This window comes from Micromys minutus (genome assembly GCF_963924665.1).
Source record: "Micromys minutus genome assembly, chromosome: 29".
Classification (NCBI taxonomy): domain Eukaryota; kingdom Metazoa; phylum Chordata; class Mammalia; order Rodentia; family Muridae; genus Micromys; species Micromys minutus.
The window spans coordinates 3,973,257-3,988,659 of record NC_137964.1 but is presented as its reverse complement, the minus strand read 5'-3'; the positions used below and the strand labels follow the sequence as shown (position 1 = coordinate 3,988,659).

General features: G+C 47.8%; 1 protein-coding gene across 10 annotated transcripts in view; it reads right to left on the bottom strand.

The window, feature by feature from the left end:
* The window catches only part of TRRAP (transformation/transcription domain associated protein), a gene marked incomplete at its 5' end in the record, with an annotated part of 83,022 nt that overhangs the window by 13,451 nt on the left and 54,168 nt on the right, over positions 1-15,403 (bottom strand). For 5 of the 10 annotated variants that reach the window (XM_080940927.1, XM_080940933.1, XM_080940932.1 and 2 more), the window contains 13 exons: positions 887-977; positions 1,888-2,052; positions 2,664-2,865; positions 4,299-4,399; positions 4,751-5,016; positions 5,779-6,007; positions 8,000-8,191; positions 9,122-9,257; positions 10,514-10,626; positions 11,356-11,493; positions 11,595-11,882; positions 12,254-12,373; positions 13,667-13,813. In XM_080940927.1, the coding sequence (XP_080797053.1) occupies positions 887-977; positions 1,888-2,052; positions 2,664-2,865; positions 4,299-4,399; positions 4,751-5,016; positions 5,779-6,007; positions 8,000-8,191; positions 9,122-9,257; positions 10,514-10,626; positions 11,356-11,493; positions 11,595-11,882; positions 12,254-12,373; positions 13,667-13,813 (2,188 nt within the window). The remainder of the gene's footprint in view (positions 1-886; positions 978-1,887; positions 2,053-2,663; positions 2,866-4,298; positions 4,400-4,750; positions 5,017-5,778; positions 6,008-7,999; positions 8,192-9,121; positions 9,258-10,513; positions 10,627-11,355; positions 11,494-11,594; positions 11,883-12,253; positions 12,374-13,666; positions 13,814-15,403) is intronic. The other 5 variants (XM_080940931.1, XM_080940935.1, XM_080940934.1 and 2 more) reach the window with 2 other exon arrangements.

Here is a 15,403-nt window from a genome sequence, read left to right as displayed (position 1 = left end):
GAGGAGTGGAGAGCAGAGTTGGTTCTGCCCTGAATACAGGTGGTCCAGGAAGACCTAGTGTGTGCGCCAACAGTGCCTACTGCCTGAGAGTCCAAGTAGGCAGGGCTATGGCTCCCTGAGCCCCTGCATCACCTCTCTGATACAAAATATCTGGAAAATCATTTCCCAACATATTCCTTGCTATAAAAGAATCTAAAAGCAGCTAAAGAACTGGTCTAAAGATTTTATCCGGGAAGGCCAGCCCCCACTTGCCAAACGACATTTTTGAAAAATAGTCACCGTCTGAGAAATACACTACAGAACACTACACAGCCAGCTTGAGCTCACTGTGTGTAGTCAAGAACTTAACATGCGCTGTGCCCCCTGTGCCCCACTTGATCCTTGCCCTTGGCAGAGACTCTGGTGCCACATGAGGAAACCGACTATGAGGCACCATCCTTCCCAAGTACCCACAACATCAAGTCGGTTCTTTGCTCAGTAAGCAGTCAAGGCAGATTCAAAGTCCTGTTCTCTGTTCTTAGGAACCGCTACAGAGCAGACTGCTGGTAGCTCAAGACTGCCCTCATCAGGTGCGCAGCACATCTACACACCGACTTCTTGGTTGTTGAGGAAGAGAAAGAGCTCTCTATTCCAATACAGGGACCTCACCAACTTTATTCTATCTCCAGTAAGTCACCCCCATGAACACCGATCCCCCGCCACAAACTCTATTCAGCCATTAGGCTTGGTCCTCTGGCCCTGACCAAAAAGACTAACTACATGTAGGAAAGGAGCTGTTGGCAGGGGTGTGCCTGTCTCGGTGGTGATGAGGGGTACCCCACCTGTCACAGTGGTAACCTGGGGTACCCTACATGAGCCCTCGCCAGCCACCCCAGCCACAACATACCACTCTTGTAGCGCTCCCTCTGCTCAATCTTCAGGGTCAGGTACAGAGTCCTGATGGGAAAGTACACGGCTTGGGGATACACTCGTCCAACCTGCTTGAAGACAGCAAGGAGTCAACTGCACTGTTCCGTGGTACACTGCAGGGTGGTGAGGAATTTGTAGGGCGAGCAACTGTATGCAAGCAGTGAATGGGTTTTTGTTGTGCATTTGGGTCAAAGGACAACACCAAGCAATTGATGTAATAAAGTTATTGACCAACAGATTAAATAGCTTGTTTAAAACCCCAACAGATCACATGCATCTCATAAATTCTACCTAGCAACCGACCATTCATGGCAGATAACATACTCCATTTCCTTCAGTAAATCTTTTTCCCCCCATGTGGAGAGGTTTTAATAGAACAATGAGACAGGCATCAAGAGAAGAGGAGAGAGAGCTCCTTGAGTAAATCTTAGGAAAGCAAGAAACACTGACCCTGGATCTCAACCAATGAGATTCCCTGTGTATCCATCATGGGATCGTACACAAGCCATTTCAGCTTATGAAGTGACTAAAGAACAAGCCTACTAAAGGCAGCTTCTGGTCCATGTAACTGCAGGAGTCAAACAAACACGTAGGCAAGATGGCAGGCACCAGTTTTACTATACAAGCTTGTGAACAAGAGGACACCTGTCACTCAGACCTCTCCAGACGTGCCACAGGGCAGCTGCTTGTGTGCAGCCGCTGCATGGATGACAGTATAGGACAGGCTGACAGTGACTTGGGAGCTAAGCTCTCCGTCAAACTTGGGGCTCAGGAGTAATACCCATGTGCTCTCAAGCACAAAGAAAGTCTTCTCCAGGAATTACAGGACAATCCCATGAGGACAGAACCAACCAGAGAGGCACTGCCTGGCCTGCCGGGCACAGCTGATGGCTGCGCCCCAGTCAACTTTCACTGCTGCTACTTGGAAGCCAGAAGCCCTCCGATGCCACACACTGCCCCCGTCCTGCACTGCCTCACCTGGCTGATGAGGTTCAGCAGCAGCTTGCCCTCGGAGCCCACCAGGCAGGTGAGCAGCTGTGGGATCCACGCCAGCCACTGAATGGGGGGTACACCAATGCAGTACTTGTCCACTGCATCCGCCAGCGTATTTTTGTCATCATCGAAACTCAGAAGCCACAGCACCTAAGGCAGAGGACAAGTTTTAGTTATATGAAAGTCTGAGGGCTTCAAAGGAGGCCCCGACCTTAAATGAAGTGGTGTTTCAGACCACGAGGGAGAGTCAGAGTTACCGTCACAGATGAATAGAATCTACAATTTGAATCTAGTTTTTCTTTTAACATAAAGGGCAACCTGGAGACCAGCACTAACTGCACTGAGACAACAGGTAGAAAACCTGCTTGTTCATCTAAACAGACTTCTGAGAGAATCTGATTATCAGCAACCCACATCAGACAGACTCCAGAGCTCATGTTCAACCAGGGATCTGAAAGACCCCAGCAGAGTTTATTCACAGTGCTGCAAACGCTGACTCTGGCTGTGCTGAGGCTCTGCACAGAGAGCATCAGAAGGCTTTATCCAGGGTGTGGCCCCAGAGAGCACTAGTCACAAAGGAAAGTCTGAGACTTCAGGATGTTCAGGCCTCTGTTTCCTTAGCTTCAACTGTGAAAAAAAAGGGCACTCTGTAGAGATGGAAGTGAGCAAAGGCAAGAAAGCAGACCTCAGGCCCGGAGCTGGATCTCAACCCAAGTCCCAAGGCCAGCAGCTGCTCCGTGACAGGAATCCCCCCGTCTCACCTTGGCCAAGTACTTCCTTGACTTGCTCTCGTTCTGATGCCGGCAAGCGTGCAGGTAGCAGGTGATGGCAGACACGCCCAGGTGCAGCTGCCGCTCCTTCACGAAGATGCTCTCCAGGTAGTCCCCCCACATGGCCCAGGCCTTCACCAGCACATCATGCATCTGCACAGCTGCCGAGAACGCTTTGTTGGCCTCCTCAGATCTGTGTGGAACCAAAACAGACATGCTTGGACGAGGGAGGCTGAGGCAGGCAGGAAGGTCTGCTAGGTCAACACACACAGCAAGCTACAGGTCAGCCTGAGCCACGCTATTTCAAAACTGATAACCAGCCAACCAACCAAACTGAACGTTGAGTTACAGTTAACACATTCATGGAACCGCTGTGTGGCCTTTCCTATGTAGTCACTGATTCCCAGCAATGCCGGCCCTGGCCACCAAAGTGCTTTCCATCTCTGGGGACTGATATGTCTGACACACATCTTGTAAATCAAGCTATGCATTCCCCAGTCTTGCTCATCAGACTGCACCCAGCACAGCATTTCTGACGTCTCCACACTGATGGGTGTTCTGCAGCTCTATGATTCCACTGTATGTGGAGAGGGTTGTTCACTTAACACTGATGCTTCCCCACTGCCTAGTGACAAGTGCTGTAACACACACTTTGGAACAAGTTCCTGCTTGCTTAGGTCTTTTTAGACCAGTGGTTCTCAACCTTGCTAATGCTACAACCTTTAATTCAGTTCCTCATGCTATTGACGACCCCAACCATAAAACTGTTTTCTTACTACTTCATAACTGTAATTGGGCTTCTATTATGAACTATAATATAAATATCTGATACACAAACCCTGTGAAAGGGTTGTTTGACCCCTCACCACCACCCACACCATGAGGTCAAGACCCACAGGTTGAGAACCACTGTAAACCAAGGAGCAAATCTCTGGGACCTAGAGCAGCTTCCCCCCTAATGACTTCTGTGCAACTGGCACTTGGTCAAACTGCTCCAAACAGTGATGCCAGATACCATTTTCTTACCACACTATCAATGTGTAAGAAGAATCAAGGAAACCTAGGCCTATGTCCTTTTTTAATATAAAGCCTCAATCCTCAAACAAAACTAGCAGCCAATTCCAGCAGCACAGGGAAGCCATGAACAAGCAGGAGTTGCAAAGCAAGATGTGTGTGTGGCTCAATACAACTGCATGTTTGAAACTGGATCCTGAATGGATTTGGCCCACAGGTGGGGATGGCAGGTTTATGGCTGTAAAATAAAAACTGTTCCTTAAAGTCAGGCAGGGGTGTGGTGCTTGTATCTAGGGCCAATGGGATGACTGAGGCAAGGGGCTTCCGCTGTGACTGGGTAATGCAGCAAGGCCAGCTAGAACAACAAACACACAAGTAACTTTGTCCTCCTCAGACGAGGCTGAGGGACAGGTCTGTGGTCACGCTGCTCTCCCCTAAGAAGCTGTGCAGGGCTACACACGGCTCTGCTGTTAGCTCCTCTCTGCAGAGGGGACCGTTCCAAGTGCTCACCAATCACCATGAAACATGTGGTTTCTGGCTTGAGCAGGACCCTGTCTGCAAATCCTTCAGGAACAGCTGTAGAACCTGCACTGTTCACCAGAGTATACGTACTTGTTGATCTGAGCCAGGAACATTCCCTTCAGGGCGTAAAACTCAGCTGTCATCTCCTTTGTGAAGTATTTTAGGTTTGTCGATTCAATAACTTCAAGGCCCTGTTCAGAAATGGAGAGAACAAAATCTCTTGAAATTTCTACACAATTCATTTCCTCTTACAAAGCCCTACTCTCTGAAGCCAGATTCTCTGTCTTTCTCACATGGTCCTCTGGGCAGGCACGGCCAGGATTAGCCTTACCTCCTCTTTTATAATGGTGTCTCCTTCCTTAAACGTTAGCTAAGCACACGCAGAGCAGTGACCACAGACTCGGTGTTAGTACTGAACACTTCCCTTTCCTTTCTTCGGTGGGACGAACAGCTACCCACTGTCAAGGCTGCGTTTGATACATCTCACCTTCCTTCCTCTCCGCCTGGCCCAGAGCCCCTCACAAGCCTCTGCAGGACCTTACCTGCATGCACTCATTCTTGCCCATCACTCCTGCCAGCTGGAGGTAGCATTTCACTTGTTGCCGAATCTTCTGAAAGCAGTCCACGATGGGCACGGTAGGGATGGTGTGAATACGGCTCAGTATATCCAAGGCCACGTTAACTAGACCTTGCTTCCGGGCAATTTTCCCATACTGGATGATGGCAGAGGCTGAGGCATGAACTCCAAGCATGGCATTATTGGAACTTGGATCATGGTGAGAGCTATTTTCATATGCAGTTACAATAGCTAAAGAGCAAAGGAATCGGCTGTCAGGAGCGTCACATGCTTTCCCAAGTGTGCCACAATCAGGCTTAAAGAAAGAATGAAGACTACACGTAACATGGCTCATGAGAACAGGATACCCTTCTGCTTGTCCTGTGTCCTACATCTCAGACCAGAGCCAGGAATGTGGCTTACTAAGACTTGTCTAACATGCACAAAACCCTGGGTTTGTTCCCTAACACAACAAACACGAGGCATGGCAAAGTATGCCTCCAGCCCAGTATTCAGGAGGCTGTAAAAGGATCAGAAGTTCAGGGTTATCCTCCGCCCTCAGTCATAGTGAACGAGGCCGGCTTGGAATAGATGAGATTCTGTCTCCAAAAAGAAAAAGTAAAAAAAAAAGGAAAGAAGGGAAAAGTAAATAAAGTGTGTCAGTCACTGAATCACAAAGGTGTTCCTCAGTGTAGGGATGTTTGATGGATTTAAGGCAAGAAAACCAGGAACACACACAAAGCCACCCAGCAACAGGTGTTTCCTAGGCGGAGGCTTTGAGACAGAGCCATCAGTCAGTGGCTCTGGCCTGCACCGCTGAGGTTTTGCAGGAATTCTTGGCTAACTAGAAAATTTACCAAGTGGGTGGGATGCAGAGCACAAACCTTCCCAGGTTTCAACTCTGCCCTCACCATTACCACCATTACCTCAAAATGTGGGAAAAAAACAAAAACAAAAAAACCAAAAAAACCAAAACAACATGAAAGCAGCAGAGCAGGGTGTCTGGGAAATTACATGATGAGTGCATGCTGGACCAGGCCGGTTTACCCTGGTAATGGTGCTGCCGCCACATGAACACACTGCTCCAGTGGGACAAGTCGTCAGACACAATGGGCAGCCGGTTCCTCCAGGTCTTCACCACCGTCTTCATGTCGTGGAGGCTGTTGTTCCTGCCCAGGTTGGTCGGCTGTAGGCCCGCGTTTATCTGCGCAGCTTCCTGAAGCTCGATGATCTGCTGGGCAGCCTAAGGGGAGACCAGGAAAGAGTCCACAGCTGGGGGCTGGGCTGAGAACTCGGCAGGCAAGGGCACCTGCCATCACACCCAACAGCCCAGATCTGCGTCTGATCCCCACAACTCAAAAGGTGGAAGGAGAACCGATTCTGCAAAGTTTCCTCTAACCTCATAAATCTGAGATAAGACCACTTACAAATACAAAACAAAACAGTCCAAACCAAGGGAAGGTTTCCAGAAAGTATTCTCATGGGTGCTGCTGGGTTTTCACTGAGATACCTTAGTTGGGGGCTAGTGAGATAGATCTGAATTCAAGGAGTTGACTCCAAGACTGAGGGCTCGAACTGACCTCTGACTTTCACGGGTATGCACCTTTAAAAACTTGCAAGGAAGAGGCAAGTGGAGTTTGAGGCCAGCCTGAGTTTGAGGCCAGCCAAGGCTCCATGGTGAGACCCCGTCTCAGGAAACAAAACAGCCAGACCTGGGCACATGCCCTTAGCCCAGCACTCTGATCCCCGAGTTTGAGGAAAGCCTGCCTGGTCTACAGAGTGACTTCAAGGACAGTCAGGCTATACAGAGAAACCCTGTCATGAAAAAGAAGAAAAAAAAAAAAGACTTCTTATTTGTGTGGAGGCAATTGTGTTTTGTGCTGGGTCCCCTACAACTGCCATTGCAGATGGTTGGGAGCCATCTTGTGAGTACTGGGAACTGAACCTGGGCCCTTTGGAAGAGCAGCCAGTGCTCTTAACCGATGAGCCATCTCCCCAGCCCTAGAAACCATCTCTTTAGATGCTGTAAGACTTGTCCAAACCCAGACTACCAGCAAATGGCTGTATTACAAAGCATGAGCACACAGTAATTCCTGTTTTACAATTAACTGCCACTCGTCACTTTTGTCAAATAACTCATAAATGCAGCCATCAACTGTTTCCAGGCAAACAAATTTCTCAGTAGTCACAAGAGGGGACTGCTATGAAGCCCTTGGCTTCAATAGTGTGTGTGTGTGTGTGTGTGTGTGTGTGTGTGTGTGTGTGTGTGTGTGTGTGTGTACACATAGGGAATCAAAAGACATGAGAAACCCCTGAAAATCCAGCAGTCACACAGCAGTGACCCTCTCCTACATTGCAGAGGAAAAGTCTGCTCTTAACTAAAAGCTGAGAATGTTTCAGTCACCCAAATTTGGACACTCACATGTGTAAAATGACACATATGGGTCATTTTAAGGCACTCTCAAAAAAAAAAAGCAATGCTAACAGGCAGATAGAAAGGTGCCAAAATGACAACAAGATACTGGTCATTTTTCTGAGAAGCTGCATTGCTGTGCCCTAAATCCCTGCTCCCAGAACTCACTGGGACTCACTGAACGCAACTACAGGGTTTTAAGAGATACTAAGGACTGGATCAGCAGCAGGGAGAACCCAGATTAAGTACCAGTAGCTCTGTAAGAAACAAAAAGGACCTCAACACAGACATTCAGTCTGATATCTCACACAATTTTTCCCACCAAGAAACCTGTCACGGATGTTGTCATTGACCTATATCCCTGTAGAAAGTGAGCCCAAATGAACCACCACAGATGGTCCACATAGCAGCCCACACTGTGCTGTATAAAGACTTTATTCACACCACGGCAAACCCGCCATATTGGTCAACAGTATTTCTTCATTTGCCAGAACTGCCACTGATGCCCAAAGGCTGACAGGACACAAGCCACTGAGTCTTTCAGGATGGACAGGACCTATTTCACACTGTTCTGTGCCAAAGAAGGCCCTATAGTAAAATCAAATCACTTGTGATGTTTTAGACCCTGAAATACAAAATGCATAGCCACCCAGTTTTTCTCAGGTTCTGACTTAAGTGCAGTATGTCTTCTTTCTAAGGATGAATTTCCATGGGAAAGGATGAGAACGAGACAGAGTTCCCTGACCACTTGAGGCATGGACTGCAGCTGCTCTGCAGCTCTAAGGACTCCAGCCTGAGGTCCGGGAGGGGAGGGGTACCTACCTGCAGAAGAGGTGTATGCACGTGAGACACCACGTGGGGCAGCCGCCGCCACTCACGGATTGCCAGGCTGCTGGCCATCTCCACCAGGCGCTCAATGAAGCTGAGCTGCTGCTCCTCGGGATGGCAAATGGCCAGGTATCCTCGGTACATGTTGACCTTCCAAGCCATCTCCTTCGGACAGCTGACCTCCACCTGGAGTGAAAGACGACAGGCAAAGTGCTAATGGCTCACTCCTCACTGTGGCCAATCATACAAAGCAGTGCACAGAAATCCAGCCCTGATCTAAGAACTGACTGTCACTGCTCTTGTGAGTTTCTCCCTAGAGAGAAGACACTGGACCCCTGTCATGGCACCATATGCACAGACCCCTCAGGATCAGGTCATTTTAAACTCCTCACTCACACTGCACATCACACTCGTGCCTAACACACACGCCGGGAGCCTGTCCCACCAGTGGCTTTTCAGGTCAGAGCCAAGGGTGGCTTGGGATGCTCAGGGTCCAGTGTTTGGTGTTAGTTCTGATGATTCTTCCAACAAAATCTACCAAATCCATCAATTTAATTCTTCCAGATCTCTTCATGGATGACTTTTGCCATCAGAGATTAAGGTCTCTAATCGTAAGACTCATTTCCAAGTCAAACGGAAGGACAAAGGACAGAAAGATGGCTCAGGGCAGCGGTTCTCAACCTTCCTGATGCTGAGACCCTTTAATACAGTTCCTCATGCTGTGCTGACCTCTTACCACAAAACTCTTTTTCTTGTCACTTTGTAACTGTATTTTTGCTACTGTTTAAGAAAGGTGAAGGGGTTGTTTGACCCCTAAAAGGGTTACAACTCACAGGTTGAGAACCAGTGGCTTAGAAGGTCAGGAATACTTGTTGCTCTTGCAAAGAACCCAAGTTTTGGTTTAACATCCACAACAGACAGCTTACCTGTACACACCTGTAACCAGCTCTTGGAGATCTATTACCCTCTTCTAGACTGTGTAGGCACTACACTACTGTACACATAGCACACACGCATACACACACACACACACACACACACACACACAATGCCTCCCCTACTACCAAACCTACTCAAATGCAGTAAAGATCTCAGTGATAGCATGACGGGTCTCACCTGCACCAGTGCCTCCTTCATGGCGGTCCAGTTGGACACCCTCCAAGCACACTCCAGGACAAGGTAAGGATTTATGTGCCCTTTAGATTGGCCAAACTCAGTCAAGGCTTCCCACTGGTTCAGCTCCTTAGAGCACCTAGGAGATGGGGGTTATGAGCAAAAGCTCATTAAGGCAACACACTGACAGACTGAGACAGGCAAAGAAGGTGTCTAAGGCAGTGTCAATCCAGAAGAAGAGAGCACTGGAGGACAGACTGCCAAAGGACAACCGTCCTTCCTCCAGGAGGCTTGCCCGCCTGCCCTATGACCACAGCACAGCAGAGATATAGGTCCTGAGGGGAGGCAGGAGTGATTTATTTCCTCGACAGCACATTTAATTACATGAGACATTTAATGCATTTCTCAGATTTTGTAGCTGCCAACTATTTGGAAAACACTCAGGCTGAATTCACAGACATGTTTCCTTGGTTCTTTAATTCATTCATAATAAATTAAACTTCTGACTAGGTCTCACTATGCAGACCACACTGGTCTCAAACTCATGATCTGCTGGCTTCTGTCTCTAGTATGCTGGGATTAAAGGCATGTGCCACCACACCTAGCACATCCATGAACTTCTACACCAGACCAGAGGCTATGAGCCACACAACTGAATCTGATGGTAACCAGCAACTAAAAGGTTCTCAATACACAACAAGCACATACTAGCTTAGAATCAAACACACATGAACCCAAGATGCTTTTGCCAGCACTCGCCATGCTCAACTGCATACTTTACACTAGCCTTGCACCCACGTCCAGGACAATCATGCCCCTATGCCACAAGCTACCCATGAATGATGCCAGAAACACCTCAGTTCAGATTCCAGACAGACAGGCAGATGACTGCTTGCTATGACTGCAGGGCTTCACTGTACACAGTTTTCTGGCTTAAGAGAAAATAGCCTCATAGCAAAAAACAAAGACTTTCGTGTTTTTTTGTTATTATTCCTCAGCACATTCATATCAAATCAATGTATCCTCTGAACTGTACTGTGTTAGAATGCTTGATTTTAAAAACTGGTATCTGGCCAGGTGATGCTGGCACACTGAGGAGGCAGTCAGACGAACCTCTGTGAGTTCGCGGCCAACCTGGTCTACAGAGCCATTTCTAGGATTAGCCCAGGCTACACAAAGAAACTCTGTCTTGAAAAACCAAACCAAACCAAACCAAATCAAACCAAACCAACCAAACACACAAAATCCTGGTGTTTGATGGGCTTGTAAGATGTCTATATGGTAAAGATTCGTGCCACCAAGCCTGAGACACATACAAACAAATAGGTGTTATTTGAATATTTTTAAAAAATGTATTGAAAAGTCTCACCAAGCACTGGTGGGACTTCAGCTCACCTAATCCAGTGGTCCTCCCATAGCTGGTACTCAGGGAAAATGGCAGGGGAGGCATTACTCCGCTCATGTTCCTTTTTAGCTTTGTCCATTGCCTTTTCATAGGATTCTTGGGCCTGAGAAAGTTAACCATGCCATCAGACTACCGAGAAAGCACTTCCCTCGAATTCTCTCATCTGTCTGGGGTAAGCGAGACACAAGCCTAGGAACCACCATATGCTTCTCATCCAAGCCTACCTGACACCCACAACTCACCTTTTAGAGGGAACAGAGGAGAGCACAGCCCTCACAAAGGCGAGAAAGCCACAGGACACGCAAATGTGTCCAGTTCTGGGCCCCAGCGTCCTATGTGGGGCCAAGATTGACCCTGTACTCAGTGCCTGTGTCCCACAGGAAGCAGGAGGCTAAGAACTGACATCCAAGCACTGAATGTATCTACGCACTGTTTCCAAAAGAGCCAGGGCCAGCGGGAAGAGCGTCCATGTCAGTTTCTGAAGGCAGAAGACTGGGGTAAGGGTGTCTCAGCAGGGAAAGGCTTCTGAGCCCGAGTGTGAGCCCCAAGCCCAGTAAAGGTGGAAGGAGAGAAACGCTACATAAAGCTGCCCCAACCTCCAAATGCATGCCACGTCATACATGCTCATACATGTGCACACTCCTACACACAAGACTGAAGAGTTTAAAACCATGTAATGCAGACTTCAAAGGGTCTTCATGAGCAGAGAATGGTGTGGCTGGGCCTACTCAAGTTCTGGGTTTCATTCCAAGTACTTTAAAAAATGATGACACCACTCAATGAAACAGCAACCTCCCCAAGTGTAAACTCACGGTAACTTAAGCATAGTCACCTGCTCAAAGAAGCCATGCTGCTCATATGCAATGGCGGTGGCGGTCTCCGAGAATTTGCACCGCTTCTGCCACAGGCCAGCCCACATGTCCTCTTCTTGTAACAGAGAGTAAAGTTCAGCCAGGGAATCCAATATCTCCTGAAAGAAATCACTGTTTCTGAGTGTTCGGGCTAACTGCAGACCTAATCAACAGAGTGGCTCCCCTGGGAAGATCACTCACAGTCCTTGAGGGCAGTCACCTGCTGAGGTGGTGTTATGTTCTCCTGCTCATAAAACTCTGCTGTCTGCTTCGGTTTGATCGGCAGACTCAGCCCCTTCTCAAAGGCCTGGTGCTCCAGCATCAACGTGGAACGGAACCAGAGGTTGTGAGTCTTTCCCAGGTACTTCAGCACGCAGGGTCGCATGGGGATGGGGGGGACGCACTGGGACATGGCTTCCACAAAGCAGTTCAATGCACTCGGCTGACAGTCTCGCTGCACCTGATGACTGCCGCTGCACAGGAATGGGCTGATCTCCCCCGCCAGAGCCTAGAACCAAAGACTGAGCTGTTTCAAGGTCTTCATTCAAAACCCGACAAGCCCGAACCCAGGACTGCTACTTCACACCTGCAGTCCAACCCAGCACTTCAGAGGTCGGGGCAGGAGGCGGCAAGTTTAAAGCCAGCCTGAGCTATAAGATGAACTTGTGGCCAACCTGGGGTATATACCGAGACCCCATCCTAAACCCAGATAAGACTGGCCTCTCTCTCCCTCCTCTTGGCTGCACCAAGATGACTGGTCTTTGGGTGAGAACCGGCAGTTTTATCACACTCTGCAACTCAGAACTGTGCTCATTCTGAGTCACTTATCAAAAGCCAAAACTGAATTCTCCTAAAACAGGCGCTTAAGATTTGACTCACATGCTGTTGTCTGTCAGAGAGGATTTTCCACAGTCTCGGGAAAAGTTGGACCCAGGTCTTCTCGGCCAACGTTGTGGAAATGTGGCAGAGCTGAACAAAGGCACTGAGCAGTGCCCCAGTCTGTGGGGAGAAGAGGTCGAGCTTAGACAGCATGATATGGCATCCTCACTCCAAAGGACAAGGGCCACTGCTGAGTCAGTCTCTGAGTTTGGGAAAGGACCCACAGCCCTTCTTTCTAGCAGCAATGGCAGCACGCCGCAAGAAGGTACATGAAGATGCTGAGTCTGGTTCCCTGCGCACGCTGCACTAACCAGGACAGAACAATCACCCAGATATAAGTTCAAACACTGACCTAACACAGAAATCCAGCTTGGGTCCCAAGAAAAAGTAATACAGAAATTACTGAGGAGTCATTGATTTCTCTACTTCCTAGGCTCGGACATAACCAGCACTGTGATACTCCTCAAAGTGACTGGTGCATGTGGCAGGTTTAGGGGTTTGGCCTCCAGACTGATTCACGGATTTGAATGCCTGGAACACAGGGTGTGGCACCAGGACGGGTAGCCTTGCTGAAGTAGGTTTAGCCTTGTTGGAAAAGGTGTGGCCTCGTAGGAAGTGTGTCACGGTGGAGGCAGGCTTTGAGGTTTCATGTGTATGCTCTGTCTCTGCCCACTGTGAAAAAGTCTCCTGACTGCCTTCAGATCAAGATGTAGAGCTCTCAGCTCCTTCTCCAGCACCATGTCTGCCTGCACACTGCCATGCTTCCTGCCATGATGACAATGGACCAAACTTCTGAAACTGTAAGCCGGCCCCAGCTTTGGGGGCCTTTTAAAGAGTTGCCTTGGTCATGGTGTCTCTTCACAGCAATGAAACCCAAACTGAGAGAGTGCACAAAGCCTTAACTGATCAGAGTGTCAAAACGCAATAATGCCACTGCCCATGATTATCAATGTCTACGGAAGCCACAGATCCTCTTTGAGGACAGTAGGCATGTGGCAAAGCTCTCACGACAGAGCCTCCATACTTTACTATACCTTCTGATTTGAGGACCTTGATCAATAACCCAGTTCATACTGCCATTATTAAGTGTTTTTTTTTTTTTTAAACCATTTCCATAGGACATTACGTACTAGAGACACCAACTACTCTATTTTCCCCATAAAGCCCTGTATCTGTTGATTATTTAAAATGTTGACTTTAGACTCTCCCAGAACTATAGCCAGAAACTGTATGGTTTCAACTTGTGTAGGAAGGAAAACTAGTAAGAGAATGAATACTGGTGTGGAAAGACCCTGCTTTTAAAACAAAAAACATCACCACCACCAACAAAACCCAACAACAACACAAAAAACAAAACAAAACAAAAACCACATGTGGGCAGAAGATATTCACATCCAAACTTGTCCCACAGACCTTCACTTCCCGGAGAGTATCAAGAAATTTGTCATGTCTGTTGGTAAGCATGTGCAGCTGGTTCCCAATGTCCTTCTCAGAAAGCTCTTTGGTTTTGGGTGTGCTGGTCTGATCACCAGGAGCCAGCTCAATATCAATCTCCACGTCCTGAACAAAACAGAAAAATGCAGGAGGTCAAGGAGCACAAAAGAACACAACACACACACAGCTCCCAGGGCCCACTGGCTACTTTAAAAAGATTTTAATTATGTGTACATGTGAGTATCTATGGGGAATGGGCACCTGAGCAGCTGTGAGCCACCAACTGTTGCTGACACCAGGCTGGTGCTGGGCCTGAACATGGAGGGTCCTCTTCAAGGGCTGGGTCTCCACCTCTCCATTTCTAACAAGAGCACACGCTGTTTCTAGAAGCTTTTCTCAGAGCATGGGCTGAGCACCCCAATCTAACCATAAAGCCACCAAATGTAAAAGGCTTCAAAGGCTGAAGTTCTTAAGCACCCATAAGAAAGGTTTTAGAACATTCAAACTTTAAAAACTAGTTTGGGGTCTCAGATTCAAAACTACAGAAAAAACAAACTGAGTTTTCAAAATCCAGGAACACCCAAAATGTGCAATATATGTATTTCTAGGCATTTTAGAGAAAGAATATTGCTGTATTTAAATAACTCTTCAATTAAAATACATAAATAAGAGCCAGCTCACCCAATCCAAAACTGTTGCAGGGTATCTGATTACACTGTAAACCCAGGTACTGTGCTGTTTACTGGAAAACCCCTGTTTCTACTTGCTCAGTCTTATTAGCACATATCTTTAATCCCAAACAATGAAGGTAGCCCCATGTTTGAAAGTGATGTCTAATTGAGTGGTAGACAAAGTGACAAATCAGAGAAAGATCTGACAGAATAGGACATACCCAACTCTCACAATAACAGAGGAAAGGGAAGCTACTTTAGACGGAGGGTGTAGAGTGAGGGAGGAGGCAGTTTTACCAGGACAGTTGTACAGAGACAGTCTGCAGAAAGAACAAGCCAGAGAATGAGAAGGAGCCAGAAGCTTAGAACAGACTGCCAGAGTTAGTATGAAGCTAAGCAGAGCCATTCAGAAGCTGAGAGAAGCCAGATTTTAATCAATCAGCTTGGAGAGGAGTTTGAGCCAGAACAGCTGAGTTCAACCAGCCAGAGCTCAGAAAGAACAAGAAAGTGAGCTTGTTCAGCAGTAAGTCTCAAAGGCTGAGAACATTCTAGGCCTAGATCCAATTGTAAAGGGGACAGAAGCTTCCAGAACCAGGCCTTGGCAAGCAATGACTTCAGATGAATGTTACTTTTCAAAGAGCTCACTTCTCCCCCTTAAGTTTAGCTAGAATATGGAATGTTTTCATCTTGGCACTTCCATCTGCACACCATGGGACTCTGGGTCACACCTGCCCCTCATGACCCTCCCTGAACCCACTGCACCTCTCTCAAACAACCGTGGAAGGATGGCTATAGTTTGTGTTTGAATTATAGGAAGCAAACTAATCAGAGCGAACTTCAGTGAGTGAGAAAATGTGTCACTTGCTCTGTAGCTCAGTCACTGTACAGGACATTCCTGGATCAGTGTTTCCCAGTCTCAAGTCTCTAGAAAGTCACAGTCAACAATGAAATCAGGAAACTGCCTGAAAACCAACAGGTCAACTGCACTACCCACTGCACTGCCCTGGGGGAGTCACTAAGAATGGATACCGATGACAATGTCTTC